The sequence below is a fragment of the Egretta garzetta genome, unplaced genomic scaffold (assembly GCF_000687185.1).
Source record: "Egretta garzetta isolate BGI_Z169 unplaced genomic scaffold, ASM68718v1 scaffold200, whole genome shotgun sequence".
Lineage (NCBI taxonomy): Eukaryota > Metazoa > Chordata > Aves > Pelecaniformes > Ardeidae > Egretta > Egretta garzetta.
Window position 1 is genome coordinate 1,112,619 of NW_009258379.1, and position 15,098 is coordinate 1,127,716.

Consider the following 15,098-nt stretch of genomic DNA (forward strand, 5'->3'; position numbering starts at 1 on the left):
CCGCCGGGGCCGCGGCAGACGGTGGTATCTTCCTGAGCAAAGCTGGTGGAATTACAATCTTTTGTTAAGAGCCTCATGTAACGGAAAAGTCTCAGATTACTATCGCATGAAAAGGAGGGCACTTTTCTTTATTTATCGGCAAGACTGTTCTCTTGGAAAAGCAACACACAGACAGAAGTGCTCGGTCTGTATTTAGCAACCGGCGAGGAGGGGAGGCAGAAAGATGCATGCTCCAGCACACTGGGAACAAACGAGAGCTTTGTGAAAAGGTGCTTTAAACAGTTTCGTTTCATGTTACTTGTCGATATCAAGGATTTTGATATCCTATGTATGTGGCTCCGTGCCCATTTAACAGTGTGCTGGGTATTACTGCAAGATTAATGGCTGGCTGGGCCATGCTCTGGAGGGGGAGGGCTGTAACGTAAATAAGGATGCCTTGCCTCTGATTGGCACCTTAATACCCGGCTGTGATACAAAGGTGCACAACAGCAGCAGGGCTAGGTACACGAAGTCAGTTCCTGCCGATGGTGTAAGTCAGAGCCAGTTTTCCCTCAGGGCCACGAGCTCCTAGACCTCACTTACAAATAAGTGAAATTAAAAGGTCCCTTCCACATTCATATTCTCAGTCTGTAGCATTTGCCAGTTCATTTTTAAAACTGCTGATAATGTTCACACAAATGTTTTCTCTTTCTTTTCTTTTCTTGCATTTCCAAATTCCTTTCCAATGGAATCCATGTTCTCTTCTCCTCCCACTCCGTCCCCTCATTAAACATTTCAAAATGCTGCCTTTGTTTTGATACTGTCGTTTCACAAGTTTCTAGTCATATAATGATTTATGTGAGGACAAGTTCTGTGGGAGAAGCTCAGTCCACTCCCACTGACCCGCCACAGCCCTAGCTCCTGCGAGGCGGAAGGTGGGAATTCAACCGGCCGTTACCAACACACCGCAGACAAACGTGCAAGAAACCCAACCACCACCACTGCTAATTTAGGGAGAAGCGATGGAAGTCAACACTTCCCAACTGAAGCTGGGGTTTCCAAAAACACACAGACTGTTGAAAACGCCTGGCACGTTGCTCCCGAGGTCATAAACACACTTAAAATATTTATAGCTTTTAACTGTGCTGTTTCACTTAAAACAGCAGCATAGTCCTAGCCCATAGTTGCTTATTATATTGATACAGAAGGGCTTTTATTAGCATAGTTCAGAGAACCCCTTTATACCTATATAGCTGTATTTACACAAGACTTTTGGTACTAGAGCAGACCCCGAATAGAGCCTGAAACATTTTCAAAAGTTGGCCATCAATCTTTTCAGCACTACCTACACTTGTGCCACTAAAGACTATTCAGCTGCCCCAGACAGGCTTTACAGGGCCAGGGAAGGAAGGGATCGTCCGCAGGGGCAGCCAGGCCGCCGCTGCACAAGGGACGAAGGTGCCACAGGCTTGTGCCCTAAAAACGTGTTTGCAAGGCGCAAGGGGGATCCGAGGAAGCACCTGCACTTGTCGCCGGGGCAGGCAGGATGCTGCTCTCCAGCCAACAACGCGCTGACGAGGCACGGCGCGTCCCCCGTTCCTGCTAAACCTTCCCCTGGTGATCTGCGTACAGCCAGCTGTCCCTCCAGCACCCAGGGACCCACGTGCTGCGGTTGCGGCCATGGGATTTCCAGGCTGGGACGGAAGGGAAGAAGGGCAACGCAAAAAACCAAAAGGCTCCAAAATTTACAGAACTGAGCCATTAATATACAAATGCAAGCTCCCCCAAAGCTCAAGGAGCACGTTTTACCCTACACACAAGTACAGGCTTATTTCTGTCACAAACCTTTTTCCTGCAGCTTCCTACCAACAGCAGCTTTTGCCTGCGCTGCCTGCCCTATGGTATAATTAAACGAAGCCCTTCCCCTCGAGAGCAGGCAGGCAGCCAGGCCCTACCTGCAGGCATATCAGCTCATTACGGTCCCACCTTGAGCAAACAGGTGTTGCTATGTGAGCTCAGAAGGTAAAACTGAAGTCCAAGCGACTGACAGGAGAGCTGGAGCATTTTTAACACCATGAAGGCCATAAACCAGGAGCCAGGAACTTTTCCCCAGCTGAAAGCTTTCCCAGCACCTTTGGCAGGCAACACGCTAATGCACGTGGCCATTATTAAAAATATTAAGAAGTAAAATATTACAAAAGCAAAACATTGAAACCTAAAAATAATCATTTGGCTTTAACCCATAGAAAACACAAACCGGCTTTCCCCACCCCGTCATAAAACATTAACACCACATACATGAATTTACACTTCAGATTGTCCCCTGGGGGACAACTGAATCCGGTAAGCTTAAAATTCCTGAGAAATACTGAGCAAAAGTTGGGGTTTGAGGATTTTTGTCCATGTCCCCCCCAATTCCAGCCTGCCCAGTAGCACTACCTTAAAAAGAGACGGAATGGCAGCAGGTCTGGAGGAGTGCAGGCTACACGGTGAGCAGGGGGAAAGCCAAAGGAAAAGGGAAGGATCTGTGTTTGAACTGAGCTTATGTTGTTCAATGTTTGAAAAAGAGAAGCACAAGACCCTAGCACGCTGTGGAGAACATGGCAGCACACGCTCTACGTCCTGACCTCATTCTAGCTGCCATCCAGAGTGGCATTTGGGCTGAACAACAGGTCCCCAAGCAACAGATGTGACAGCCTTTGTTAGTGACCACCTCAGCTCCTGGGGCCAGCCCGATCGCCGGGTGCTGCTGACTCATCTGCCAAAGCATCGCTGCTGCCTTGCTGGGCCCCTGGCACAGGTCCTGAAGGCTCCACTTCACACGTTGGTGGTAATTCAGCAGAAAGAGCAAAGCAAAATGGGGATCTGTCTGTATTTGTGAAACTCTATGCCGTATGTAGCAAGACTTCTTAAAAATAGGCACCCTGCCAGTTCCCATTTTTATGAGTCACATCGATCCCCATACATTTGTTTACTGTTGACTCCAAATTAGTGAATCTGAGGCCTGTTTACTGCTGCCACGTAGCAATGCATTGAATCAATCACAAGGTTCTCGCACGCACCCTTTTTTATACCTAGTTTCTACTCATTCTCTGTTCCTCCTTAATTGCCTAAGCCCTTGTCATTACTAATTAGATAATACATTATGGAGGTAAATTAATGCTTTAAAGGCCATAGATAAGATAACTTTTAGCACTGGTCCAAGTGTAACTCATCAAACCAACACAGCTTGAAATTGTCCATGGTGTAAATTCATTCATCACTGATTACATTGTCAGAGAAAAATAAGGGCCAAATCATACTTTAAGTTTGGTAGATCAGGGAGGGAAGATATTGTTGGGGTTTTTTCCCCCTCTAAATTTTGTTCTCAGTTTTCTCCCATGGCTGTGAAATAATTTTTGCTTGCATGCTTTGAATTGTACTTCTCCCACAGTACTTGACTGGTAATGATGGCTTGCATTATTTGTGTACGTGTTAGAGAGTTATTAAATAAAAAAGCAAATGATTACCCACTTAACCGTAATGCAAAGCGTGACTTAGTTGACATGATTAGAGCTTTGCAAAGCCTCAAGGAGAACAAAAGGTTGGTCACAGTAATATTATGAATGTATAAGTAGCATCTGGAGGCAGGTGCTTACCCCAGGACAGAAAAAGATCTGTCCCGGGATCGGTCTTTACACGGTTCTGAAAAGTGCTGCTGAAGTGAATGGGCTCCTACCACAAAGGAAAGAACTCATGCTAGATCTAGCAGAATTACCATCCCAACCCCTCACCATCAATGCTTAGAAGATTGAACAAAACTATCACTTCTCTCAGCCAAAAGAAACCCCTGAAGAAAAATCTTAGCATAATCTCAAAAAAGTCGAGACAAAAGACCCTGTAAGAACTTCCTGGCCAAGGATCCAGTTGGTAACTTCTGCAGAAGAGAACTGGTAAGCATGCAGCGTTAATGTCACTCACAGCCTCGCTAGAATAGGAGTAGCTAGAAATTCCCTGACAACCCCATCCATCCAGCAGTCTACGCTATCTTCCACCACTAAAGTCAACCAATATTGGCTGGCTTTACTGGGTCAACAATCAAGACTGTATGTGTGGTGGACACAATGTTCAAACCAGGCCCACCCTCAAAATACACCCAACGCATACATGAAAAACCAAGACAGCAGCGCACGAAATGTTCCCTGGGCTCCATTAAGCAAATGCATGCTTTGTACTGTTGTGTTCTGAAAGAAAGATGTGATTTTACAACTCCACGGAAGACAATTATCTTTCTAATGGGAAGCAGAATGCACACCAGAGCTTACAATAATTACAAATCTGGTTAATCATCACCCTTGTCTTTCCTCTTTACTCTTATTTGCTCTTGTCAATCCTCCAGTCGGCGACTAACTAGAAAAAAATTACAAGATAAAAAGGATGATTTATTAATCTAAAATGCCACAAGAATCACATAACATTTACTCTTCTCCTGAAAGAGGGTAAAGTTCTTACACATCCCCTCAGCCACAGTTAAGAACTGAAATAGCGCAATCACGTCTGCCTTTGACTTCTCTGCCGATCCCCCCGTCTACACAGTAAAAGCAGAATCTCTCCCTCTATATGCAACAGAGTAAGGAAAGATGGGGTTTGCTGTGGATTGTTCTAGAATGTATTAGGAAATAGTTATTTTTACCATATTTGACAATTTGCATAACATTAACCCTAAAGAGTTAGCTGTCTTCCCTCTAGTTTATATCTAAGATGCTGGAACGCAGGCAGAAGCAGCCCACACACCAAGCAGAAATTAGCATGCCAACTTAATTACCTCTTCTTGAAGGTATTAGTGGGAACAGAATTGTTCCTCTTACAAACCCGCCATTTCCTGCGATACTCAGCAACTGTCTCGGAAGAAGGTGAAATAAATACAAACAAAACGAGATCTTCTCTTAAGGAAGACTTCTATTTCAGAAAGTATTTCAATTTTTTTGTTTAAAGGGGGTCTTAGGTCAGTGGCAAACACCAAGGCATTTGGTCCTCCAAGTCCCTTCCAGATAGATTCTGTGACTCACGGGGGCTTGGGAGAGCCAACACAATCAAAACCTAAAGGAAAGGGGCAGATAAAAAGCAAGAGACAACAAAGATGTTTATCACGGAAGGGTCTGTTCACATGTTTTCCTTTTGCCGTGTCCAGGCTGGCCTTCCAGCAGGTCTGCGCCGAGCCCCAGGCACAAATCACCTCTGGGCTCAAGGCAAACCTGTAGGTTGTGACCGCGGAGACCAAAGCAGCACAAAACCTTTGGGAATTTTTCCACAAATCAGGCCAGAACATCAATTTATTACTTGAAACTGGGTCAGTTCCACCTGGTTTCGTGTTTCAGTTTACACAAGTCCCAGATTAAGGGGAAAGCTGACATGACTTTTGTCACAGCGTGTCCTTGCTAACTGCGACAGTGGAAGGCTCGCCAGGAGAGCCCGCAGGGAAGAGCTACACAAGCCACTCGTGTTGGGAAGAAATCACGGTTTGTGTCGGTTTGTGTCCCAGTCCAAAGGGGTTCTTCTGAACTGTGCTGCCTCCTGTACCCCATGAACCATCAAAGCAAGGAAGCCACCCCTGAAAATCTCTAACAACTACACTCACAGGTTTTGTTTGCGTCCCACGAAATAAGCTCGGTTTGCTCCTTAACTTAGACAAATAACCCTCAAAAAGCCAATTAAAGTCAAGCACAGCACACAGGTACGCACTTAATGTACTCACTTTCTGTGAAATTCTGGCATGAAAACACTTCTTGTTTTTCATCCAGAAAATTCTTTTTTATGGGTTTTAATGTGCTTTTTTAGAAGCTGGAATTATTTTCCTTGCCTCTCCCTCCCTCCATTCCTCCTCTACCTGAATTGTGTTTATATGTAGGGGAGAGAGAGATGCCCACCCTCCTTTTTCTTTGCTTGCTTTTGCACCTTTTTTTTTTTTCCCCCAGTTTGACCACGAACACAGAAGATGCACTGTGCTACACCGTAATCACTCAGGCATGAAAATTCAATCTCCTGCTACTCCTGAGCAAAATGGAAATGGGTGACAACAACAAGCAGAACACACCGATCTTTACAAATCTCCATAAGCCAGTGTATTTATTACTGTAATTTCCCTTGCTCTGCAAAGATAGAACAGAAGGTGTATGAGCTATTGAAGTTCACAAAGACATCCCAATTGTGACCAGCCACGTTCACATATGGTCAGTTTGGGGGAGAGGAATAAAAAAGTACCTGTTTTGCCAGTTCCATAACTGGAAGAGCTTGAGCCCCTGAAGTAGAACCCCCCCCTGAAGTCAATTGGGCTCTCTACAGAATTTTAGATCCTCTTATACCTAAGCAAAGCTCCAGAAAAGCTGAGGTAGTACAGGCTTGCGCTGATCCTGCAGTTCATTCAAAATGAAAGAGAAGAAAAATGTTAAAAAAAAATTGTTGGAAGGTTTGGGTTTTTTAAAAAAAAAACAACCCCATGCTAGATGTAGAATGTGAGCTGAAAGCTTCTTTCTTAAAGCCAACATAAAGGAGACATCCCTGTTTATTTTCTAAAACCTTCTTTCATCAAATCTCAGCCACAAACTTTCCCCATCTGGGAACTGTCTATCTCTGCAAAAAAGCTTAAAGATCAATTAGCAAGTATTAACTGTCTCAAACTCATGAAGGTACTATTCCAGAGCAAACCACATTTCATTTTTATGTAATGTATAGAATAAATGTAAGGATAGATTACATACGTATATGTACAAATACTGTCCACATCTGACGCCCATCCACCTTCAAGGCTTAATAACATTTAAAGGAAGCAAAACTTCAAGCAATCATCATACGACATACACATACAAAGCAGCTGGCAAAAAACCAGTGGTGTGTTTATCGCTCACTAGAAGAGTTCCAAACGGTTAGGAAGAACGCTAGAAACTAAAGAGGTGGAACTTGGATTTTCATCATCCTCTCTACCTGTCTGGTCCTCATCCCTGGTCCTGTTCTTCTTGCCTCTTCCCCATCAGCGCAATTCATCTCAAGGCAATCTGGGTTTGTATCTTTCCAGGATATTACCTCAAGATAAGAATCAAAGCTCTGATCTGAGAGAATGATTTCATCACTAATCTTTCCCCATTAGAAGAGCTCCAAGGTTAACAGAAATTAGTAAACATTTTTTAATCCCATATTGAATTTCGCTTCGCAGTATGCTCTGCTAGACATTATTTATACTTCAGGGAGTGCTTTCATGCAGTATCCAAGCAACAAATAAAAGGAAAAATGCAAGGCACATTGCAGATTTGGATGAATAAATAAAATAAATACAGAAACATTGCTAGCTAGATGCTAAAGACACGAGATGAGAACATTCTCTTCTGCACATGCATTTTTGGTGGAAAGACTTCTTTTTAATTATAGGCTCGTGACTAGGTTTTGAAATGCATCCACAGCTAACCTCATCCCTGATAAAAGTCATAAATTTTAAAAAAAAATTGCCATTATTGGCACGTAGTTTCTATAAACAGGAAAACCTTTCCATTAAGATGACTCAGCAAAATATGTAAAAACAATCTCACAATTTCAATGAAGGGTCATTAATTAGTTACCCCATGGTTTCTCCGTATTAAACACCCCCAAGACATTGATTCCAACAGCAAAGAGCATTATCGCCTTTTCAGCCTTCAGGTTTCCCGCGATGGGCCACTGTGGCTCAGATGCCCAGCTGTGGTTTCTCTCACAGAAGCCTCATGGTCCAGATTCTCAGCATGGTCTCAGAGAAGCCAAGGGAGAATGCCAATTTACACCAGCTGACAATCTGGCTGGTAGGTCTCCTAAATCATAACTTCAGCATGGTTTTATCCCAGCTCTACCCTGCGCCTGGCTCAGCTCTCACTACCTACATGGAGGGTATCTCACAGTATTTTTCCTTCCCTTGAGCAGCTGGTGCAACCAGGGTGTTTCGCTCCCCTTCACAAATCCTACCCTGCCTCTCCCTGCCAGGCTTGCCTGTTCCTGCTTCACCTGATGCAGAATGTGCCCCTCGCTCACCTCAGCACCGCGGGCAGCCAAAAGCACGGCCCCCGGTGCTTCTACTCTTTCCTGATGCCATGGTGATGAATGGACAATGAAAACTAAAATAGACAGGGGAGAGCTGTGCTGTGCCAGTCTGGGCATTAAGGCACAGGTCTCACCTAAAATCAGTGCAAGTAAGGAAGCACGCTATGGAAGTCAGTGCGGTGCCAATGTGTCCAATACCCAGGTATGATAAAGCAGATGTATCTGCTTTCAGGATTACCTCCTCATGGGTATTTCATTGGTAATACCCTAAAAGCAGATACGCATATGCACACAGAGTCAGGATTCATACAGTAGTTTTCCATCTTTTTCCTCTAGGTACAGATGGCTTTTTGTATTTAATCACTTAACTACAGTACAGAATTCTCTTGTATCTTACTTTGCTAAATTACTGAATTGCTGTCCAAGCACAGAGTCAGCCCTTTGTGAATGACTGGCCTATGTCTGGAGTTCTCCACAAGAAACCCTGAGAAGCAGATATGGTACCTGTATTCCAATCCAGGAGCTTACTGCACAAGAGTTCAAAGACCTAAGCATCGATCAGCACAGGCTCATTTGCTGGCAAGATGCTGGGCTCTCCCGTGTACATGACCAACTCAATATTGCTTAGTCTTGAAAAAATGTCATCAGATACGCAAAATGACCTGTCAGACTTTCCAGAGCAGAGTTGCCAGTAACTGCTCCCTTCCCAAAGAAGCAAGAAGCCTTTTTTTCCAGCTCAGCTTGTCCTGCCTGAGCAACGTGCGCCGGATTACAGTTATTCACCGGGACGCAATCACTTTCATGCACCACTCTGTTACTAAGCCATCGTAAATACTATCCATGAAGCAGACAAGCACGCACGATTCCAGAAAGCTCCTAAGTTACCTTCAACAGTACTTTTTTTTCAGAAGCTTGCCTCTGTACTCAGGAAGCTACATTAGACTATGGATCTGGTATCTAATCAGACTACAAAGAATTAAACTATGGATCTGGTATCTAATCAGACTACAAAGAATCTGACTTACACCTCCATGTAGTTTGCACGCTACTTGTTTGATTCTAAAGAGAGAGAGAGAAAACCCCCAAACTATGCATAACTGATACCAAAAATCATGTTACTATAGCAATGAGATGCAAGTGACCTCTGTACCAAATTGTATTTTTACAGGACGTCACTGAATACAAGTTGTCCATATTTATTTGGAAGTATTTTATGTACCGTAGACAATTAGCGATGCTTCTTTTTGGGTCAGTCTACTGATGATCTTTAAAAATAAAAATGCAAAAACCAAAGTATTATTTATTGTCTGGTTTTCACTATTTGCTTTAGAAACAGTTCTCCACCAGCACCTTTAAAAGCGAGCACATAAATCAGCAGTGACAGATGGGCTCAGCTTTTTCTTGGTTTATGCTAAGAGCACAGTGTTTGTCAGTAGTCACAGCCAGCACTGCAGGTGACACGCGTGAGTACAGCAGCTTCTCCGCTGCCATGCTCCCTCCCTTGATGGCTGCATGACACAGAACACGCAAAATGATACTCCTGTTTTTAACACCAGCCTCCCACGGATTCTGGTAAAGTACTGCAGCTGAGAAATTGTTCCAGAAGTAAAATTCAGAACAGTGGATGAGGTCGACATTTGGAAAAGCTTTTGTTGAAATAATTCCATCAGCTTTTATCTGAGCAAAATAAGGTTTTTCAAAATAAGCCCTTTCACGCTCACCTCAGTAAGTCTGCATTAGGCCTCTGGCTGCTAAACAAAAACATGGACTAATAACCAGCACTGCCACGCCAGGGCTGAGGAGATGCATCTGCAGTGTCACTGCTGTAAGGTTTTTATTTCTGTTTACTGTCAAGTGAATCCTTCACACGCCCTTCAAACTTGATTTACAAGCATCAATATACTGCTGAGTTCCCTCTCCTTAACCACTTGCTCTTATTAAAATTACTGCACTGATTTTCATGTCCCAGATAGCTCTGGCACTGGATATTCATGAAATGTACTGCAAGAGATTATTCTCACATGCTCCTTCAAAGCCAAGAATAAACGAAAGCTTTAGTCCCTTCAGCTGTAAGCCATTGTATTTTGTCCTTTTTTATTGACTTGAGACCTGAAACCGAGCGCGCAGATTTTTTCTATCTTTAGCATATACTCAGAGTGAAACAGTAGAAACTTTGCTATGAGAGGGATGTTAGACAGCAGGACAAGCAGGTGCATGGTACCCAGCACTTCCCCATTGCAAGTTTTCTCTATCTTTTTTATCCTTGAGAGAGGTATTCCGCTGTATTTAAAAGAAAAACTTTTCAATAGTATAACTTCAATAACAATTTCAATGATTTTCCCCTTTTGCTTCTGGGAGAATTTAAGTTACTGGTGTGAATTACAAGGCTGGTTTCAATTTGGGCTAAGGAAAGCTGCACGAAGGTCCCTGAGCAGTGACGTGCAACGCTAGCAAGTGTCCTGATCTGTGGACAGTCACTTCGGTGGAGCTGAAAAAGGAACGCAGCGCTTCGCCTGCCCTGCACTGAGAAGACAGGCCGCTGTTACTGCATGAACTTTGAAACTCTTTAATTCCATATGCCAGACAGCTGAGTCGCAGACCTTCTGGCCACACAGGTGAACACAGAGGACAAAAAGGCAAAATACAAATGAGCAGAAAAGCGAGTAACTTTAGCCAAGCATTTTTTAATATTGAATTAGCTAACTGAAGGAATGGAAAGTGTTGGAGGTGACAATTCTCATAATACCTGAAAACAGCATCCAAGACAGCAAGGGTGGTACATCTGAATGTCACAGTCCCAGACTGAGCGTGAAAAATTCTGCTGAACAACTGAACTGTTTCTTAAAGCTTTCGTAAGAGCTCTATGCACCAAGGCGCTGCACAGCAAATCTTGTTAGCTAATGGTCCTTGATAGACGAAATCCAACACCTGAGGATTTGTGAATGAAGAATTTTGCACCACCATGATATCTGTTTGCCTTCTACAGAGCAGGTAGAATTACCTGGTCTTCCAGCAAGACCTTCCAAAGAACCACAGAGAACAAGGACAGGTGAAAGATGATTTCCTACAGTGGGATATCTTACTTGGTGAAGCAGAGATCAGTTACCTTCTTCTCGGATCAGTTGCAGAGTGAGTTAGTGTAACATGAACGGCAACCAATCCGGTTGCGTATCCCTTCAAATCTGGATTCTGATTGAAAGCCGAGTTCCCAGATGATTTATTTGTTCTAAACTGAAACAATCCTTCGCATTCTGGTTGTCACGGTATACAGACCACTTTAATAATATCAGCTGCTGTGCTAACTACAGTGCTCTTCTGCTATTATTATGCCATACCTGCTTCAATCGAGCTTTTCTCCAATACATTGTCTGTTCTGATCACAGATTATTCTGACCACCATCTGCCTTGCTCTTTACATATGCTGGAACATGGGGCCATTACGATTCTTTCTATAACAGAGCATCAGACTCTGGCTACAGAACTCACTTCTCGCCTACTACACTCTCTACCCTTCTTTACCTTAAAGGAAATAAGCTTCATTTGAATCACAGTAAACTAGAATCAATAGAAGATGGAAGCTTCACAGAAGAGGCACTTCACAACTTGTTGAAGAATGTGGACAGAAGATGCTTGCACTGACAGAAGGATTCACACTGAGTATACAACCATTAGTCAGACAGTGTAAAATGCCTACGGCTGTTCTACTTCTGAACGCAACAGCTTGCATCTTATAGATGGGGAATAAAGAAGCAGTGCCTGGCCTGTCCATTTTGAAACCCTTTGTGCTAGGACAAGGAGTGCATCTCATAAACTGCAAGAAGTTGATAGTCTTTTGATTTATCTTGTCACTTCAGTGAAAGGCAGACATAGTGAAAGGGCTTCCACAGGCAGCCTTTAGATAGAACTAACCTAGGACCTCTGGAAATGCTGTGGTCAGAAGATGGCCAGTCCTGGAGATGTGGGAAGGTGCTTGTGCCCGCAAAGAGCCAGTCCCCATCTAAGTCGGACTGGAGCGTTATTCAGTAAATCTGGGCCCTGCAGGCGGTGCACAACCACTTCTGCTTCAGAGAGCAGTGAAATTCACCCAGGAGAAAGTGCTGGTGCCCCAGACAAATGTATGGGGTTTAGAGCCCAGAAGAGCCTCCTGGTATCACCCAGCGTGGCCCTGTGTGCACTACCAGTCACAGGCTTTCACACAGGGATTATCGTGTCCCATCCCGTGACAAAGAGCTGAAGTAGAGTACACCTTTCCAGAAAGAGCCTGTCTCGATTTAACGAGCACAATGACAGAGATTATTGCTATCCCAGCTCCAGGCTGCCGCAGTTAAGTGCCTTTCTGGGGAGATGCAAGGGAAGAGTACCCACCAGACAGCATATCCAAAAATACACGTTGAACGGTGCCAAGAGTACCATGGTTCAGCCTTTAACTATAACCTTTGATTTGCAATACAAACCCCTCTTCGTTCCTCTCCCTGCATCACGATGAGGCTTTCAAGCCGTGCTGCAGCAGTGCAGCATGCTAAGCTGAGTTTTGGCAGCACACAGCATTCTCAACACTAACAGTAGGGAATTACTCGTATGAAATGTGTCAAATTAAAATAGCCACGAGTAACGCTTATTAAGAAAAAAAATAAATACATCCTTCTCTGGGAAAATGTTTAAATACGCCCCTGAATAGAATCTTCAGCAAAATTATTTGCCTTGACATTGGTATTTGTTTTAGGCTATCTAAATAATTCAGGTACTTTCCTTACATTACTTCTCCTTGAAGTAAGAGTTTCATGTTTATTATTCATTACTCAGGTGGGGAGCTCCACTTGCCGTAAAGTAAGTGGAACAACCAACGGCAGGGAAGGCGAGACGCGGGACCCAAGTGCTGCTCATGAGTTTCGTACTAAAACCACTTCCCTCCCAAGGAACAGAATATAACCTACAACCACTCATGTGGCAGCAGTAAAATACAGTTTCTTCCTCAAACAAGATGGAACTATAAAAAAACCTCAAGCGAAGATTCTTCTCACCTACCACCGCAGCATCAGTGGGGCTGACCCCACCTAGCACAGCCCTGCTCCAGGTCAGGCATTTTACCTGTAATTTCAAATGCTTGCTGTGATGAGAACTGCTGTAATTAAACGTCTTCTAGAGATAGCAAATTTTACACACATCCTTTCTGTCAGCAGTTTTGTTAAGTCGATACCATTATTATTCTCAGTAAGGGTTATACGATCTGCCCTCTGCCCACCTGTGTGAACTATTTTAGTTCCCTGTTGCTGAGCTCCAAACCTGATCCTGCCCTGTGCCTGACACGTAAAGGTGTTCTGCATCTAATGCATTCCCGCGGCCGGCATCAAGAGGAGAAAGGCCACGCTGGGCTCCGGAGTCAGTCTCATCAGAAACACAAATGAAACAGATGATACCTTTGTCTCAGTACGGTTAATTTAATAAAGCTGCTTCAATGTGTTATAAAGTGTTGGGTTTAAAACTCTGCTTGTAACTAAAATTTCACTAGCAGAAAGGCTCAGCGTATTTGGAGCAGTTTTCCATGCTTACAGTATGTCCCATGCTGCTAAGGCGTTTTGTTCAGAGGTCAGGAATGTGGGCATGCTACCATAAGAGTCAGGAAATTATTTACAGAATGCATAAAAATTGCTTTGCAGGGCAATGCCTCAGAGCTGAGAGGACATGACATAATCTCCTTGCTCCATAAACAAATTTGGTTAATGTACAGCCTTTAATACGCAGTAGTCAAATGTTTTAAACAACAACAAAAAAAGACCAAATCAAATTTCATTTCTCTGCTGACGACAGTGTAATTCAGCAGAAGACAGCACGTATTTCAGCAGCTCTCCTTCTTCAGAAAAAATTACAGTTTCAGCATTATTTACTGAATGACAACTACCTCCGTCTACCACATTCCTCCATTTCAAGACAGGTAAGATGTTTTGGACACTTCCAAAAGAAGAAATTTGAAGCAGAATTCTGTTATCCTTCTGATTTTTTCCAAATCTGGAAACCAACATCATTGCCAGTCACAGAAACCCAGTCAAAGCCACCTGAATACACAGCCAAAATGGTTGGTATCTGATGAGACCAATGAGGTGAGAGAGAAACAGTGTCAGTACAACCTTCTAACTGGAAAAAAAAAAATACATGGATGAAACCTCTGCTCTTCTGTGCTTACACCAAAGAAGACTTCATGGTAAATCTGAACAGCCAAGTATTTGCAAAATGTCAGCCATGAGCACATCTTACAGAGCAACATGAGACCATCATGTCCCAGTGATGTCAACGGACGAAACAATCTCAAAAATTGTTTGGCACTTGACCTCAGGAAAATTTCAGCCCTGTAATTTACTGACAAGGTGCAGGCACTGAAGACAGACAGTATCCCCATACTATCACATAGATACGACATCAGAGTTGTGCTCATGTGACCAGTGCTTACCAGCTAGGGCCTTGATGCGGGATCGTTCAAACAGTCGAGCAGAACTATTTTCATTGTCCCAGTCATCGACATCCCAGCGGTTGTTGACATCGCTGTACTGCTGTTGGATTTCAATATTGTCATAATCTGTCGCTACTGTTGTCGTCATCCTGAGTCTTAAGCTATTCTCACCATCAGAATCTTCTTAAAAACCTCTGTAAAAGAAAAACACATAGTAATTTAGACAATATACATATAGTGGAAGAAAGCTGTAGACTCAAAGAACCTGAGACTCCTGGCTTCAAAAGTCAATGACTTTTACTCGAAGCCTGGGCACAAGCTCAAGAACAGGTTAGAAACCAACCAGTCCGTAAAAATGCAACTGATTGCTTGAAGCCTTATTAAAAAAATGAAATACTTCACAAAAGCAAGATTTCAAGCCAGGAGCTTTGCTGCATACCCCTATCCAGAACTGTCATGCTCAACTCTGCGCAAAGCGGAACACGTATGAAATGGTGCAGAAAGATACTTTCCCAATTGTTATTTTCAAAAGCAGCCTCTCTGCTTTATAAATCTGTGAATGTCGACTAAAGCATATGGAGACATGGATAACTCAGCTAAGAAAAACCTGAAGTGCAAAGAAGACCTCAACACC

At 43.4% G+C, this 15,098-nt stretch overlaps 1 protein-coding gene across 1 annotated transcript in view; it reads right to left on the minus strand.

The window, feature by feature from the left end:
* The window catches only part of SPTBN1 (spectrin beta, non-erythrocytic 1), a 93,491-nt gene extending 78,849 nt beyond the window's left edge, over positions 1-14,642 (minus strand). The window contains exon 1 of the mRNA XM_009640653.2: positions 14,465-14,642. Coding sequence (XP_009638948.1) covers positions 14,465-14,612 — 148 coding nt within the window. The 5' untranslated portion in view covers positions 14,613-14,642. The remainder of the gene's footprint in view (positions 1-14,464) is intronic.
* Between the last annotated feature and the right edge of the window lie 456 nt (positions 14,643-15,098).